Genomic DNA, 16884 nt, shown 5'->3' with positions numbered 1-16884 from the left:
TCCTAGTGGCAGCCACCTATTCGCCTTTGGGACACCTTGCCAAAACAAAGCACTTCTTTCCATATCTCCTTTTAAGCCTGAGTGGTTTTTTTATTTCTTCTATTTCTTTGTAACAGCTGCAACAAAAATTCCTTTTTTTTTCTGGTTGACCAGTTATGTATGTATGTGTGTGTGTGTGCATGAGGGCTAGGATAAATAAGAGGCTTTAATATTTCAATTCACGTGTATGTTTGCTTTATTATTGGTTAAGACTTGATTTATAATAAATGGATAGTTTTGTTGTTTATGAAAGAAACCTGGTTAGTGTGATTTATTCTGGAGGAAAATAGAATATCTTATTGACTGTTTCGGTAAGTGGGAAAATTTAAATATATGTTGTGAACTGTGGAGAAGTGGGACTGAATTAACAGTGCATTTCTCCTGCCTTGGTCGTAACAAGTTACAGTTTCAAAGAAAACTTACTTGACACTTTAACCTGGAAGTGGCAATGCTGGGTGAGAAGGCATTGCTGGGCATAGTGTGGCTACAATTGGACAAGTAAAAGTGAAATAAAGCAGCAGCAGATGGAGTATAATGTGGGAAAATGTGAAGTTGTTCACTTTGGCAGGAAGAATAAAAAAGCAGAGTATTACTTAAACTGAGAACAACTGCACAACTCCGAGTTGCAGAGGGATCGAGGTGTTCTAGTGCATGAGGCACAAAAACTTAGTATACAGGTACAGCAAGTAATAAAGAAGGCTAATGGAATGCTATCCTTTATTACAAGAGGAATTGAAAATAAAAGTACGGATGTTATGCTTCAGTTAAACAGGGCATTGGTGAGACCACATCTTGAATACTGTCTGCAGTTTTGGTCTCCTTATTTAAGGAAAGATGTGAATGCTTTGGAGACGGTTCAGAGGAAGTTGACAAATTGATACCTGGAATGAGCGGATTGTCTAATGAGGAAAGGTTGGACATACTGGGCTTGTTTTCACTGGAGTTTAGAAGAGTGAGGGGAGACTTGATTGAAGTATCTAAGATCCTGAATGGTCTTGACAAGGTGGATGTGGAAAAGATGTTTCCTCTTGTGGGGGAGTCCAGAACTAGGGGGTGCTGTTTTAAAATTAGGCGTCACCCTTTTAGGACAGAGATGAGGAGAATTTTTTTCTCTGAGGGTTGTGCGACTTTGGAACTCTCTGCCTCAGAAGGTGGTGGAGGTGGGGTCATTGAATATTTTTAAGGTGGGAAGATAGATTCTTGTTAGGCAAGCGAATCAAAGATTATCGGGGTAGATGGGAGTGTGGAATTTGAGACACAAACAGATCAGCCATGATTTTATTGAATGGTGGAGCATGCTAGAGGGGCCGAATGGCCCACTTCTCCTTATTCTATGTTCGTTTGCAGTTTCAGAGAGCTGGACAATGAATCAATGGCACTGGAAGAGGATGATGTAGTTCAACCATGCTGAAGGCTGCATAGAGGCCTAGGAAGAACAATGCACAACAGTCACAATCACAGAGAATGTAATTCCTGACTTAGATTGGTTGATTTCAGTGGCAGGAAAAGAAACTTGATTGTGGGATGTTGTGGGAGAGATTGGAGGCAACAACATTCAAGGACTTTGGAGAGAAAAGGGAAATTGAAGATGAAATGGCACTTAGGAAGGAAAGAGAAGCAGAGTGTAGGTATTTCAAGGGGTCGATGACAGTGGTTTTGAACAGGAAACTGTTTGCAATAACATCTAGCATAAGTGCCAGCATGAAAAGTTGAGTGGTCAATAACTTACTGAGAATGGGATCAAGGGAGCAGAAGTCACAGGCGAGATAATCTTCTAGATGCCGGGAGGGGGTCATGAGGATCATACTACATTGAGAGGCAGGTCTCAGGACTACCATAGGAGCGGCAGCAAGTGAAAGTTTGGCACAGGGACTGAGGTAGATAGGGGAGCACTTTTTCCCCAGCCAGGCACATTAAAGCGGATCAGAGTTTCTTTTTAAAAAAAGACGAAATGAATGAGACCTCAGCAGCCCTATTCAACTTCACCTACTCACTGCAAAACTATCCAATGAATTGGCGCTTTCTTCCTTCCAACCCCCTCCCCTCAGGAAGTTCCCTCTCAAGTTGTCACTGGTTGCTGGGGCTGGTGAGCAGTGAGTGGGTTATCTTGCTGTCATTCAGCTCAGCTTGTGGAAGTTGGAACGCTGCTGGCGTTCTGTGTCCCCGGGCTACGTTCGGATCTGGAACGTCAGGTGAGCGCGCGGAGCAGGAGGCTTGTCTGAATGACGCGGGATGATTTCAGGAGCTTAACTTTGGCTTCTTGGACAGTTCAATTCTTTCGCAGAGACATAAAAAGACACCAAAGTTGCAAGGAGGAGGCACGGCTTTGGGCCCGGAAGTGGGGAAGGCACGGCGATGATGATGGCATCGGGGATGAAGAGGAGTGAATCAGTCCATCCTCGCTGCCCAATTACACCGCTCAGGATGGAGAGGCACCTGCTACAGAAAACACACAAAGGTTTCCAACTCGACACTAATGTGGGCTTTAACTTTTCATTTGTAGTTAATGACCATAGAATGGTCCACACGGTGCCTGTGCAGGCTCTTTGTTCGAACTATTCAATTAGCTGCACTCCCCTGCTCTTTCCCCATGGCCCTGTAAATACTTTCCCATTCAGGTATTTATCCAATTCCCGACTGAATCTGTTTCGACGATCCTTTCTGGCAGTACATTCCAGTTCACAACAATGCACAGTGTAAAAAGTGCTTCCTCGTGTTATTTTTGGTCTTCACAACATGAAGCTGGTGGACATGGATACCTCTGATTTGTTGGGAAAATACCGGCCAGTTTGATGTAGGTACCATTATTAGTGTATAAATAACCCATCAATTTGTGGCTAGGTAAAGAAACACAGGGCAATTTTATGTTCTCGCTGTGGAGGAGGGGAGGACATATAGTTGGGCAGGGTAGGGGGCTGCCACCTTCCTGCCTCCACCCAAATTAAGTGTGGGGCAGGAAGGCCTGTGAATGGCCTTCCAGGCCCGTTGTCAATTGAATCCCTTAAGGTGGCAATTAATGCCCAATTAAGGGCCTCATCCGCGCCGCTGGTATTGGCCTGGGGCGGACAGGCCTGTTGCCACACGGGGAGCACACCAGCAAACCCATGCGGGTTGCTTACCAGCTCTTGTGGGGGAAGGGTAGCCCTTTGTTAAAAGGCACAGTGCCTGAACGAGGGATCTGGCATCAAGAAAGGGAGGGGGTACCTGCTGAGACCTGCCCTACACCCCCTCCCCCGTGACCCCCCCTTCACCCCCTTCCCGTTACCCCCATTCACCCCTCTATGCCTCCCTCCCCCACAATCCTCCTCAGACCCCTCCCTCAACCCCCCCCACACACTCCTCCCTCGTGACCCCCCCCTACACCCGCCAGCCTGCACGCCCCCCTCCCCCACAACCCACCTCCCTTCTCCGTGGGTCCTTAATCCGATGGAAGGCCCGCCATTGTCCATTTAAGTGCCTAACTGTCACTTAATTCGGCAAGCCTTTCCCAGAGGAGGCACGCTGAGCTTTCACTGGTGCTTTAGCTGGTGGTCAAAACACCCGTCGCCAAAATAAAATTCCAGCCACTTTGAATCTCCACAAATTGTTGAATGATTTGCGCCACTTCGCTTTTAGCCTTGTGCGAACGGGAGCTTGTCATTAACCTCTCTGGCCCAGAAAGGGAACCATTCTAACTGTGGAATCTCATTCCTGCAGGCAATAACTTGTTTCTGGAGATTTTTGAAATTTATAATTAACTTCTTTCTTTTCTGTCTCTTTTTCTGTCTCAGTTCAATCTATCTTTTCCTTATTTATCTTTTTGTATCTAATTTGACTGAAATTCACACTCTCCTTTTCTGCCATTCTTCTGCTTTCATATCCTTAAACTTTTGTCCTCCTTTGTTCCCAGATGACCCATTGACCTTGTCAGTTTGCACTTCCAGCAATTTGTGATGTGAAATGTTTTTGTGCTGAAGGGTGAGGAAAGACCTCTAATAAATGAGATGGGCTGATATGTTTATACTCTTTCATCCCCTGGGTGTGTATCAGAGGTCGATTCATGATGAGGCATTTGGGGACAGCTTCTCCAGTTATCTTGTAGATTTTGTCAGAGCCACCAGGGGATTCTCCAATTTGCTTGTTCTATGTACCAGCTGACGAAAGATGGACATAGAATTGTGGGATCTGGGTCACTTCCTGCAGGTTATCAGACGATACATTTAACTCTGCTGTGTTGTTGGATGAAGAGAGGTGCCTTGAGTATTTTTTCTGACCAAATATGTGATTTTATTTTTTTGACCATATTTTCCCTGCAGCTTTCTTGCTTTTTCTCTGTTTTTCATGGTGCCCACAGACTTTAACACGGAAAGCAGCACAGCTGTGCTCAGTGCTATCCTTACTAATGTAGGCTGAGAGCACCTTTAGAATTAGAATTAGAACATTACAGCGCAGTACAGGCCCTTCGGCCCTCGATGTTGCGCCGACCTGTGAAACCATCTGACCTACACTATTCCATTTTCATCCATATGTCTATCCAATGACCACTTAAATGCCCTTAAAGTTGGCGAGTCTACTACTGTTGCAGGCAGGGCGTTCCACGCCCCTACTACTCTCTGAGTAAAGAAGCTACCTCTGACATCTGTCCTATATCTATCACCCCTCAACTTAAAGCTATGTCCCCTCGTGTTTGCCATCACCATCCGAGGAAAAAGACTCTCACTATCCACCCTATCCAACCCTCTGATTATCTTATATGTCTCTATTAAGTCACCTCTCCTCCTCCTTCTCTCCAACGAAAACAACCTCAAGTCCCTCATCCTTTCCTCGTAAGACCTTCCCTCCATACCAGGCAAGATCCTAGTAAATCTCCTCTGCACCCTTTCCAAAGCTTCCACATCCTTCCTATAATGCGGTGACCAGAACTGCACGCAATACTCCAGGTGCGGTCTCACCAGAGTTTTGTACAGCTGCAGCATGACCTTGTGGCTCCGAAACTCGATCCCCCTACTAATAAAAGCTAACACACCATATGCCTTCTTAACAGCCCTATTAACCTGGGTAGCAACCTTCAGGGATTTATGCACCTGGACACCAAGATCTCTCTGTTCATCTACACTACCAAGAATCTTCCCATTAGCCCAGTACTCTGCATTCCTGTTACTCCTTCCAAAGTGAATCACCTCGCACTTTTCCGCATTAAACTCCATTTGCCATCTCTCAGCCCAGCTCTGCAGTCTATCTATGTCCCTCTGTACCCTACAACATCCTTCGGCACTATCCACAACTCCACCGACCTTAGTGTCATCCGCAAATTTACTAACCCACCCTTCTACACCCTCTTCCAGGTCATTTATAAAAATGACAAACAGCAGTGGCCCCAAAACAGATCCTTGCGGTACACCACTAGTAACTAAACTCCAGGATGAACATTTGCCATCAACCACCACCCTCTGTCTTCTTTCAGCTAGCCAATTTCTGATCCAAAGCTCTAAATCACCTTCAACCCCATACTTCCGTATTTTCTGCAATAGCCTACCATGGGGAACCTTATCAAACGCTTTACTGAAATCCATATACACCACATCCACTGCTTTACCCTCATCCACCTGTTTGGTCACCTTCTCGAAAAACTCAATAAGATTTGTGAGGCACGACCTACCCGTCACAAAACCGTGCTAACTATCGCTAATGAACTTATTCTTTTCAAGATGATTATAAATCCTGTCTCTTATAACCTTTTCCAACATTTTACCCACAACGGAAGTAAGGCTCACAGGTCTATAATTACCAGGGCTGTCTCTACTCCCCTTCTTGAACAAGGGGACAACATTTGCTATCCTCCAGTCTTCCGGCACTATTCCTGTCGACAATGACGACATAAAGATCAAGGACAAAGGCTCTGCAATCTCCTCCCTAGCTTCCCAGAGAATCCTAGGATAAATCCCATCTGGCCCAGGGGACTTATCTATTTTCACACTTTCCGAAATTGATAACACCTCCTCCTTGTGAACCTCAATCCCATCTAGCCTAGTCGCCTGAATCTCAGTATTCTCCTCGACAACATTTTCTTTCTCTACTGTTAATACTGATGCAAAATATTCATTTAACACTTCCCCTACCTCCTCTGATTCCACACACAACTTCCCACTACTATCCTTGATTGGCCCTAATCTAACTATAGTCATTCTTTTATTCCTGATATACCTATAGAAAGCCTTAGGGTTTTCCCTGATCCTATCCGCCAATGACTTCTCGTGTCCTCTCCTCGCTCTTCTTAGCTCTCCCTTTAGATCTTTCCTGGCTAGCTTGTAACTCTCAAGCGCCCTAACTGAGCCTTCAAGTCTCATCCTAACATAAGCCTTCTTCTTCCTCTTGACAAGCGCTTCAACTTCTTTAGTAAACCACGGCTCCCTCGCTCGACAACTTCCTCCCTGCCTCACAGGTACGTACTCATCAAGGACACGCAGTAGCTGCTCCTTGAATAAGCTCCACATTTTGATTGTTCCCATCCCCTGCAGTTTCCTTCCCCATCCTACGCATCCTAAATCTTGCCTCATCGCATCATAATTTCCTTTCCCCCAGCTATAATTTTTGCCCTGCGGTATATACCTGTCCCTGCCCATCGCTAAGGTAAACCTAACCGAATTGTGGTCACTATCACCAAAGTGCTCACCTACATCTAAATCTAACACCTGGCCGGGTTCATTACCCAGTACCAAATCCAATGTGGCATCGCCCCTGGTTGGCCTGTCTACATACTGTGTCAGAAAACCCTCCTGCACACACTGGACAAAAACTGACCCATCTAAAGTACTCGAACTATAGTATTTCCAGTCAATATTTGGAAAGTTAAAGTCCCCCATAACAACTACCCTGTTACTCTCGCCCCTGTCGAGAATCATCTTCGCTATCCTTGCCTCTACATCTCTGGAACTATTTGGAGGTCTATAGAAGACTCCCAACAGGGTGACCTCACCTCTCCTGTTTCTAACCTCGGCCCATACTACCTCAGTAGACGAGTCCTCAAACGTCCTTTCTGTCGCTGTAATACTCTCCTTGATTAACAATGCCACACCCCCCCCTTTTTACCACCTTCTCTGTTCTTACTGAAACATCTAAATCCCGGAACCTGCAACATCCATTCCTGCCCCTGCTCTACCCATGTCTTCGAAATGGCCACTACATCGAGATCCCAGGTACCAACCCATGCTGCAAGCTCACCCACCTTATTCCGGATGCTCCTGGCGTTGAAGTAGACACACTTTAAACCAGGTTCTTGCTTGCCAGTGCCCTCTTGCGTCCTTGTAACCTTATCCCTGACCTCACTACTCTCAACATCCTGTACACTGGCACTACAATTTAGGTTCCCATTCCCCTGCTGAATTAGTTTAAACCCCCCCGAAGAGCACTAGCAAATCTCCCCCCCAGGATATTGGTACCCCTCTGGTTCAGGCGAAGACCATCCTGTTTGTAGAGGTCCCACCTACCCCAGAAAGAGCCCCAATTATCCAGGAAACCAAAACCCTCCCTCCTGCACCATCCCTGCAGCCACGTGTTCAACTCCTCTCTCTCCCTATTCCTCGCTTCGCTATCACGTGGCACGGGCAACAACCCAGAGATAACAACTCTGTTTGTTCTCGCTCTAAGCTTCCACCCTAGCTCCCTGAATTTCTGTCTTAAATCCCCATCTCTCTTCCTACCTATGTCGTTGGTGCCTATGTGGACCACGACTTGGGGCTGCTCCCCCTCCCCCTTAAGGATCCCAAAAACACGATCCGAGACATCACGAACCCTGGCACCTGGGAGGCAACATACCAACCGTGAGTCTCTCTCGTTCCCACAGAACCTCCTATCTGTTCCCCTAACTATGGAGTCCCCAATGACTAATGCTCTGCTCCTCTTCCCCCTTCCCTTCTGAGCAACAGGGACAGACTCTGTGCCAGATACCTGTACCCCATTGCTTACCCCTGGTAAGTCGTCCCCCGCAACAGTATCCAAAATGGTATACCTGTTGTTGAGGGAAATGGCCACAGGGGATCCCTGCACTGCCTGCTGGTTCCCTCTCCTTCCCCTGACGGTAACCCATCTACCTACTTCTTTTACCTGAGGTGTGACTACCTCCCCATAACTCCTCTCAATAACCCCCTCCGCCTCCCGAATGATCCGAAGTTCATCCAGCTCCAGCTCCAGTTCCCTAACGCGGTTCTCGAGGAGCTGGAGTTGGGTGCACTTCCCGCAGATGCAGTCAGCAGGGACACTCTTGGCGACCCTTACCTCCCACATTCTGCAGGAGGAACATACAACTGCCTTAACTTCCATTCCCTCTATTCTAAATTCCCAACAAATCTACTGAAAAACCAAAAAAAAATGTCAAAACTTGTTAGGTTAGCAATCCAATGGACAGAACTTCTTAAATACAAAGCTTACCTTATCAACACAACAGAGTCCTTTTTTTTGGTTAGAGGAGGAGGGTGGGTGGGAGACACTACACGTGTAGTGTCTCGGGTACAGCCACCACCCAAATATAGTTGGATAGTTAATTTTTATTGCAAATCTTGCTTTGCTCCTCGTTGCGTCTGACTTATGTACTTTCCCATTGTTTTACAAAGTTTTTTATTACAATGGCTTTTGTTTTGTTTATCCAATTCCCTGCTCCAGTTTTAACCTTTCTACCAAGCGGATCATTTGTATTTTCCCTTTTTTTATCTGGTACAATTGAATGCTGACAGAAGTTCTTTGTTTCAGAAGCAGGGGGCACTGATAAATGTCTATTTCCATATAATCATACATGTTTACAATGCAGGAGGAGGCCATTCGGCCCCTTATCTCTGCACTATTTTGTTTTGGTAGAGCAATCCAGAACTAATCCCAGTGCCCTGTTCTGTCCTTATAGCCCTGTATCGTCACCTGCTTCAAATATTTATCCAGTTTTCCTTTTTAGAAGTGGTTTCTGCTTCAACTATTCCTTGTGTCAAAGTATTCCATGCTCCAAGAGACCACAGTAGAAAGGAATTTCTCTGAACTCGTCTCCTCACTTTTAGCTTTTAAATTGATCACTCATCATTTAAGGAATTGACCTTCTTACTATTCATTTTATTAAAACATTTCATAATTTTAAAACCCCTTAAAAAAACTCATCTTGCTTTTCTCTGCTCCAGTCGAAGGTGTCCCAGTTTCTTGTCTCCTCTCATAACCAGTGGGCCAGAATTTGCTGGAGCGGGGTATTTTGTGGTGTGGCCAGTTAGTTGAACTTTTTCCTGTACTCCTGCTTCAAAATGTTTTCCATGTATGTTGCTGGAATTGCAAACTGATAATGGTGGCAAGGGCAATGGGGCATCTGGGATGTTAATGAATGACAGAACAACATTGTATCTCCTTAACCAATGACTGAGAAATAAACAGAGGAAGGACTGAGAAGGAGGGTGAATTAGAGTGGATGAATTCAATGTCAAATCAGGTACAGAAGGAAAGATTATATTGAGAAAGAGGAAAAAAGATCAAAAGGAAAAATAAGAGCAATTAAAACACTTAAGATTTGACACAGTGGCACAGTGGTTAGCACCGCAGCCTCACAGCTCCAGCGACCCGTGTTCAATTCTGGGTACTGCCTGTGCGGAGTTTGCAAGTTCTCCCTGTGTCTGTGTGGGTTTCCTCTGGGTGCTCCAGTTTCCTCCCACATCCAAAAGACTTGCAGGTGATAGGTAAATTGGCCGTTGTAAATTGCCCCTAGTATAGGTTAGGTGATAAGGAATATGGGATTACTGTAGGGTTAGTATAAATGGGTGGTTGTTGGTCGGCACAGACTCGGTGGGCCGAAGGGCCTGTTTCAGTGCTGTATCTCTAAATAAAAAAATAAAATATTACTAATTGCTAGACCTCACTTTCTCTAGTGAGTTTAATGGTCAGTTAATATGCAACGGTGCAACTTCATGAAATTCATAGGGAGCTTAAGCATGAGCTCCTATTTTTGAGAGGCTGGCGGCAGAGCAGTGCAAGTTGTCCAGCAATTTGTGTTGATTTGCAATTCACGGGGCATCTCTTCCTTACCACAACTTGCTGGCTGATTTTACATATAATAATGTGTATAAACTCTGGCTCGTGGTTTCCCATTCCTGGCATCATCCTGCTGAATCTGCATTGTACATTCTGTGTAGTTTCAGTGCTCTTTCTGCAGTGAGACTGACTATTGTTTTGTGCAAAGATTGCTTCTTCTTTCCATTTTACAGTCAAGTCTGTCAGTATGTAGTTAAGGGAATAAATCCATAGTTCTGATAGGTTGGGCTTATCATCCAATAAAATTCACATCTTAAATTATTCCTGCCCAATACAGAGGAGACAAGAATTTGTTAGATGCAACACCTCAGTGTGTCTGAGACAGTTATATTGTAACTTGAAGTTAATACAAAAACTAGAACACCAGATCTGATTTGGGATAATCTTAGAAAGATGAGGAATGAGCTTGCTGAGGTGAGGGGTGGAAGGTGAAATTAGCACATAGCACTGTAGAGCAATAGTGGGATTTTAAAAAGATTGCAATCCCTAGAATAAGTTTATTGCATTGGACTGAAGGACACTATAATTAGTTTTAGAATGCATGGATAAATAAAGGTTAAATAAAATTAAAGAACAGGTGAAAATCAGAAAAGAGGTTAAGAGCAGAATAAGAAAAGACGAGAGTACGACAGAAACATATCAAAAAACATCAGAAGGAACAGTAAAATATTTCACAAATATATCAGTAGAAACATAATGGCTAAAAGTAAGGTTCAATCCAGAGAGGAGAGGGTTTTCAACTTGTAGGTAACAATCAAAAAATGGTAGACGTACTTAAGTACGTTGCATCAGTCTTTACTACAATGAAGGATATTGGAACATAAGTGAATCCTGAAGTGGCTGAGAGCAAGAGGAACGATATAAAGAAGGAAGGAACTTGTATTTATACATGGCCTTTCATGACTTCAGGACATGCTAAAGCACTTTACAGCCAATGAGGTACTTTGAAATGTAGTCACTGTTGTAATCTTGGACAATACAGAAGCAAATTTATACCAAGCAAAGTCTGATAAACTGCAATGAGATTGTGAACAGATCATCTGTTTTAATATGTGTTGAGGAATAAATATTGGCCAGGACAGCGGGGCGAACTCCCCTGTTCTTTAAATAGTGCCATGGGATCTTTTACACCCACCCAAGAGGGCAAACAGCCCTTATTTTACATTTTGTCCAAGAGACAGCACTTTCTACAGTGCACCACTCCCTCATTACTATATTGAAGTTGTGCGTTCAAGTTTCTGGAGTGGGACTTGAGTTGGCAATCTACAGACTCCAATAAGAGCCCTGCCATTGAGCCAAGCCTGACATCTGATATGATTGAGAAAAAGAAAATTTTATATGTTAGGCTGAAGGAAGACAGAGGCACATAGCCCAATGGGATATATCTTAGGATCTACTGGTAGATAAATCATAAATTATAGCGCTAAGATCTATTAATAAAAACAACGTGGAGTGTAAACAAAGTAACGACAAGGATTTAACTTTATATGCATTTCCTCCTCACCACCCCAAGCCCCAAACTCCATGGTCCGTGTGTTTGGACATCTCTGTTTTAGAGGGTGTTACTTAGCTATAAAATTATTAAAGGAAAAATAGGACACATGCACAGATAGAGATAACTTACTGTGCAAGCTACAACTGGCTAAAGTGGTCTCCATCGTTATCCTTTTTATCAGAGGTTATTAACTTCTATAATTAGCCTTCCTATTTGTTTTATGTAAGAAAAGTTGGGAGTGAATTAATGTTTTTTGCAGCACGTTTGTTATCTGGCCAGTCTATTGATGCATGAGCTCTGTGAGTGCTGCATTCTTTATTACCTGTAGGTTTTTAATCAATTTTTACAAGCCTTAAAATGGACAATTCTAGTGGGTGGCTAATCCACCCTTGTGACTTGAGCCAATAATTCGATAAACTCCAGTGCTGTACCAAAGGCTGAATTGCCAAAAGTGCCATGCTTGGGATGAGTTGTTTAAACTGGAATTCAGTCTGCACATTCAAGTGGCTGCTAAAGATCCCATGAAACTGTGTTGCAGTACAGGGAGTTCTCCCTGACCAGCAAAATAAAGTTTCACTGGTCATTCATCGTGTTTGTGGGATATTTAGTGCAGAATGGCTCCTGTGTTTACTGCCTGCATAATAGTCACTGCACTTTTCAAGTTAATTTATTCTTTGAAGCATTACAGATGTTTAATTATGATGAAGCACTGTTGTGTAAATGCAGGCATTTGGTATTTTGCAGTCCACTCATTGTATTTTCAGTTCATACGTTGCCTTTCAGTTCCTCTTTGTATTCAGCTTTGGACTTACTCAACTATTTTACTAAATAGATTTACAAATTACTGGGAAGAGAGAAAGTTGTCCCTGTCCCTTCCAATACAGATTTGTCCCGCTATCCAGAATGTCTCCTCTCGGTACTGTGGATGACGTCCTGAAGCCTGCCTCGAGTAGATGATTATCCTGGGTTCCAGAGAGCGTAGGTTAATAGATTTTCTGTTCCTTTCATTTATATCTAATGCTTTATAGGGTGGTTGTGTGTGCCCAAAGCGCTATCAGATACTGTGATATGCTCCTGGCATTTGATGACAGCCTGCTGCCGAGGCACTCCTTAATGCTCTTACTACAGTTAATAACTGGTTCCTATGGTTAGTATCTTGCTATCGTCAGAGGTAACTCTCTGACATGGCTAAAGTGACTGATCACCAGAGGCCACTGTTTTCGTTTGGAGTTGATGTAGCACTTGGTTTTTACAAGAGTGCATTGTTTGGTATCTGGGCCAAACTGATGTCAACTTGCTGAGGAGTTTGTTTGTCTGCATTAGAGTCCGCTCAAAAATGCCACTGGACTGCCTTAACTCGTAACTGTAATTAATGTATCTGGAACTAATGCTTATTGCTTGGTCCTCTGCACAAGGCTTCCTAATATAAAATTTGCATCGTTTGATAGTATAATGCCACAGAAAATTTAAACCGTACTTTTAAGTTGGTAGGTGAGAGTTAGAATATATTCCTAAATGCTGCATAATTGACCTTTAATTGATATAGTTTATTATTTAAAATTTTCATGTTCTTTAACAGTTTTTCAAAGGAATAAAGTTCACTTTGATTCTTGCAGGCTAAGATTATTTTCTGTGTGTACCTTTTTTCTACAATCTTATCTTGCTCCCTCTCACAATTCCACTTTATCTAAAATAATCTGTCACCAGCACAGCAACTATCAGTCCCATATAAAGGACTTGAATGCTCAATTGTAAAATAGTGAAGATAGGAACAGGATCTTGTAACCTAGCAATAACTTTGGGTAGTCATTATATTTGTAGTAATTTTTTAATAGTGTGGTAAAAATGTTGTTAGTCAATGCTTATAGGGGAGAAAAATTGCAAGTTAATACAGAAACACATTGTACACAAAGGTTCCATCTAAGAAGTTAAACAATAATGTATTGGTTATGTGCTAACTGACTTTCTTGAGGTGTACTTAAATCTGTTTTAAAGGTTGATCTGTTTTTAAGAATTGGGCAGTTTTTCAGTCAATGTTCATTCTTTAGTGGTGTTGCACAGCACTTGACCCCAGTCTCTCCATTTACATTTCCAGCCAGCCCTGTTTTCCATCAAATGCTGAGCACAGTCTGAGCTGCTGAATCCTGTGGTAGTTCATAAGATTCACAAAACATCTATAACACATTTATATTATTCTTGCAGACGATGGTGCAAAGATGACCTGGCCTGAAGTTTACGTTTGATTGCGCTTTTTTTGTTATTGCAATTCACCCAAAACCGACGTGAAAGATCAAGGAATTTTAAACACAAATTAAATTCAACACAAATCGAGTTTCCATGATGTTTTGCGTTAGTTTAAAAAGACATTATGCTAGAAGCTGGCCTTGCCCACAAAGCTGGCTAGACCGTGATTGAATTAATCACAGTTGAGAGTTACTGCTAATTGAGCCCATTTGTGAGCCGTTGAGGATGCTCTTAAAATTAAGCTTTCTTAGGCACAAGTTCATAGAGATGAATTTTAAAAGCTTTGATTATAATATTGTTTTGAAACTGACCACGCTACACCAATGTAATTAGCAAATGGTTCAGTACCGTTTTCTAAAGTCATTTTCAGTTATTTAAAATTGGGTTACTCACATGTGATGGAGTAAAATGTTTATTTTATGTGATAAGCTCATTTTCAGTTGTATTAATCAAACTGCACTCAAATATATCAAGAAATATTTTTAAAGCAATTTGCGTTTTACAACATTGCCCAATTATGCTGGTTGATGGCAGATTTTGCCTTTGCCAATATGCAAATGAGTTTTAGCAGTAACTCAAGGGGGGTGGGGGGGGTGAATACTTCTCAAAATGAGCACAATTTGTGCTTGGGTCTCCAATTGTCCCCAAAGTAGAAACTACACTCAAGTGCTTTTAGCCTACAGTTTTAAAACAAGTACTTGTACTTTGTGAGAAGCGTGATAGGAATGTGGGTTCATTATCCCTCCAGTCTTATTTAACTCCACGTTTCACCCACTTCCTGTTACCTGCTGTGCTCAGTCGGCTGCATTACGTTGAAATAGAACCCACGTTCTTTCACTCCGCTGTATGTTACTTATGGTGGTGAATGCCGCCTCCCTCATTGATAACTTTCGCGGTCAGTGTGATTCTTCTCCACCCCCACCAGATGTGAGAAGACCATAGCTCTTCAAAATACTATCACATTTAACATACTAGAATAGAACAGAATTGAGCTCTGTAAACTCATCCTTCATTCCAGCTGCCTGCCTTTGTTTACAGCTTTGTATTCCTGCGCAGACAAGGGGAGAAATCAATCATTGCTGATGGCTATCAACAGCAGTAGTTAGAAAATTGTGGATATCTAGAGCAAGGATTGGGTGAATTGAGAAAGTTTATAGAGAAAGTAGGTTTAGAGAAGCTGTTCTCCAGGCTTGCATGAAACCTGCCTCTTCGAAAGCACATTTTTTTAAAAAAAGGATCACTTAATATTGCTGTCGCCTTTTGACCGTTTTTTTTTTGAAAGGTGAGGAAGGGTTAATTAGCTGAGTTGTCTCTAAATCCTGCCCCTTCTTAATTTGAGACCTTGCATTGGTTGCAGATTTGGTGGGTGGAGCTTCAGGATTTCTAGGCCTTTAAAAACAGGAAGATGCCAAGGCCAGTGCATTACTCAGCATAATTCTTTCTCCTTTCAGAACTACAAGTGCACTCTGCCAACCAGAGCCATGTCGTACCTTCCCGAACTTTTTAAGTACATCGATGCTAATCAAGAATTGTACATCACAGTAAGTTTTTACTGTTAATGCATTTTGTAGCTGTTGTCTCTACAGCTTAAGTAGTTATTTTCTTTTAAACATTTCTGCGAACACTTTTTATAATAAATCACAAAGCACATTAATAATCTGGGGTAAAAGGAAGCTTGCAGTATTAGAGTTGAAAGTTTGATCTGCTGATCGTTTGTCATTGCTGGGAGTGAACTGGCTAGAAGGAGTGTCTAATGTTTATGCAGGTTAATAGAGAAATCTTGGTCCTTTTTGAGGAGTCTGGTTCTCTGTCAGCTGCATTGATGTCAGCAGGTGTAATCTGGGCTGAGTACTTCCAAATTATAGATTACCGTGATTATAGAATAGACTGCTCCATAGCAGTAATCTAACACTTAAAAAAAAACAACTTCTTGCCACTTCTGCTGTGTACGGTTCATATGTCCAAAGTTGTTTTTAAATTGAAAGACCATCTGTGATGAGCAGCACAGTGACTGGATGCAATAAAGTGAGATTTAATGTCTGCAAAGGTGGAGAGAAGATCTGGCTTTGTCTCTGCTGTCAGGCTATACTGGCGAGTGTCTGAATTGGTAGCTCTATGGAGCCAAGCTGTCAGGCAGGCGATCTTCACATCTGAGCCCATGTTTTGAATGTTAAATTTCAAACTCTTGAATATAGTTAAAACTCTGGAGACAAGTTGTGTTGCTATGTATTTAGTTTGAATTGCTCTGACTGGGGAATGTATTTAACTTTGCGATTGCAATATTGTTTCATTGATCCATGTGGATGAAACCTGCAAACTACAGTTTATAATTTGAGAAAGGATTATTTAATTAGGAAATGGAAGAGTGTTTCTGAAATCTTGGCCAATTGTGCATTCAGCTCTGAAAACTGCGTTCCGGTTCTTATTTGAAAATCAACTGTCAGATCAAACCAAGTTAAAGTTTTTAAACACACCTCAGAATAAATCAGTGTTGCTAGGAATCATTGTATAAGTCCCTCCTTGCACATTTAGTCCACATTCCCAGTGATGATTGGCCTCCGACAACCGCACCATCTTCCTTTGTGCTAGGTATGATTCCAGCCAGTGGAGAGTTTTCCTCATGTTTTTAATAGTTGGAATTATGAGATCACATTCCTTCATTTTGCAAGGTATTCTGTAAAATCTGCAAACCAATTGCCTTGGTTATTTGAGCTGTTTGCTTCCAGTTTGTCATCTAATCTGCCATTTAATCACAAATTATCCATGATTCTCTTCATATTTAGATCCAGGGTGAGGAGATTCTAAAGACAAAAATGGGAAGAGAACCCTGTGACAGAGTTCTGTCCCGCACTATTGTCTGATGCAAAAACTGTGCTTTTCTAACCTAATGCATTGAAATTCTACTTGATCATTGCTGTTATTGAGAGGCATTATAGAATTTTTTATTCCTGTTTTAATATCCTACAGTGCATCCTGCATGACAGTAGCTACTGATCAGAATACTTAGGTAGTTTACTAAGGTGATGATGATTACTGTTGGTTCAACATATGTTTAGCATCCACAGGGTTAACAA

General features: G+C 42.5%; 1 protein-coding gene across 2 annotated transcripts in view; it reads left to right on the top strand.

Moving 5' to 3' along the window:
- Positions 1 to 2207: 2207 nt before the first annotated feature.
- The window catches only part of cndp2 (carnosine dipeptidase 2), a 37628-nt gene continuing 22951 nt past the window's right edge, over positions 2208 to 16884 (top strand). The window contains exons 1-2 of one of the 2 annotated variants that reach the window (XM_068032323.1): positions 2208 to 2231; positions 15262 to 15351. In XM_068032323.1, the coding sequence (XP_067888424.1) occupies positions 15292 to 15351 (60 nt within the window). In that variant the 5' untranslated portion in view covers positions 2208 to 2231; positions 15262 to 15291. Of the gene's footprint in view, positions 2232 to 2548; positions 2834 to 15261; positions 15352 to 16884 lie in introns of those variants that run through there. The other variant, XM_068032322.1, reaches the window with a different exon arrangement.

This window comes from Heterodontus francisci, chromosome 5 (genome assembly GCF_036365525.1).
Source record: "Heterodontus francisci isolate sHetFra1 chromosome 5, sHetFra1.hap1, whole genome shotgun sequence".
Classification (NCBI taxonomy): Eukaryota; Metazoa; Chordata; class Chondrichthyes; order Heterodontiformes; family Heterodontidae; genus Heterodontus; species Heterodontus francisci.
The sequence above is the reverse complement of the archived record's forward strand: the minus strand, read 5'-3'. Positions and strand labels throughout refer to the sequence as shown.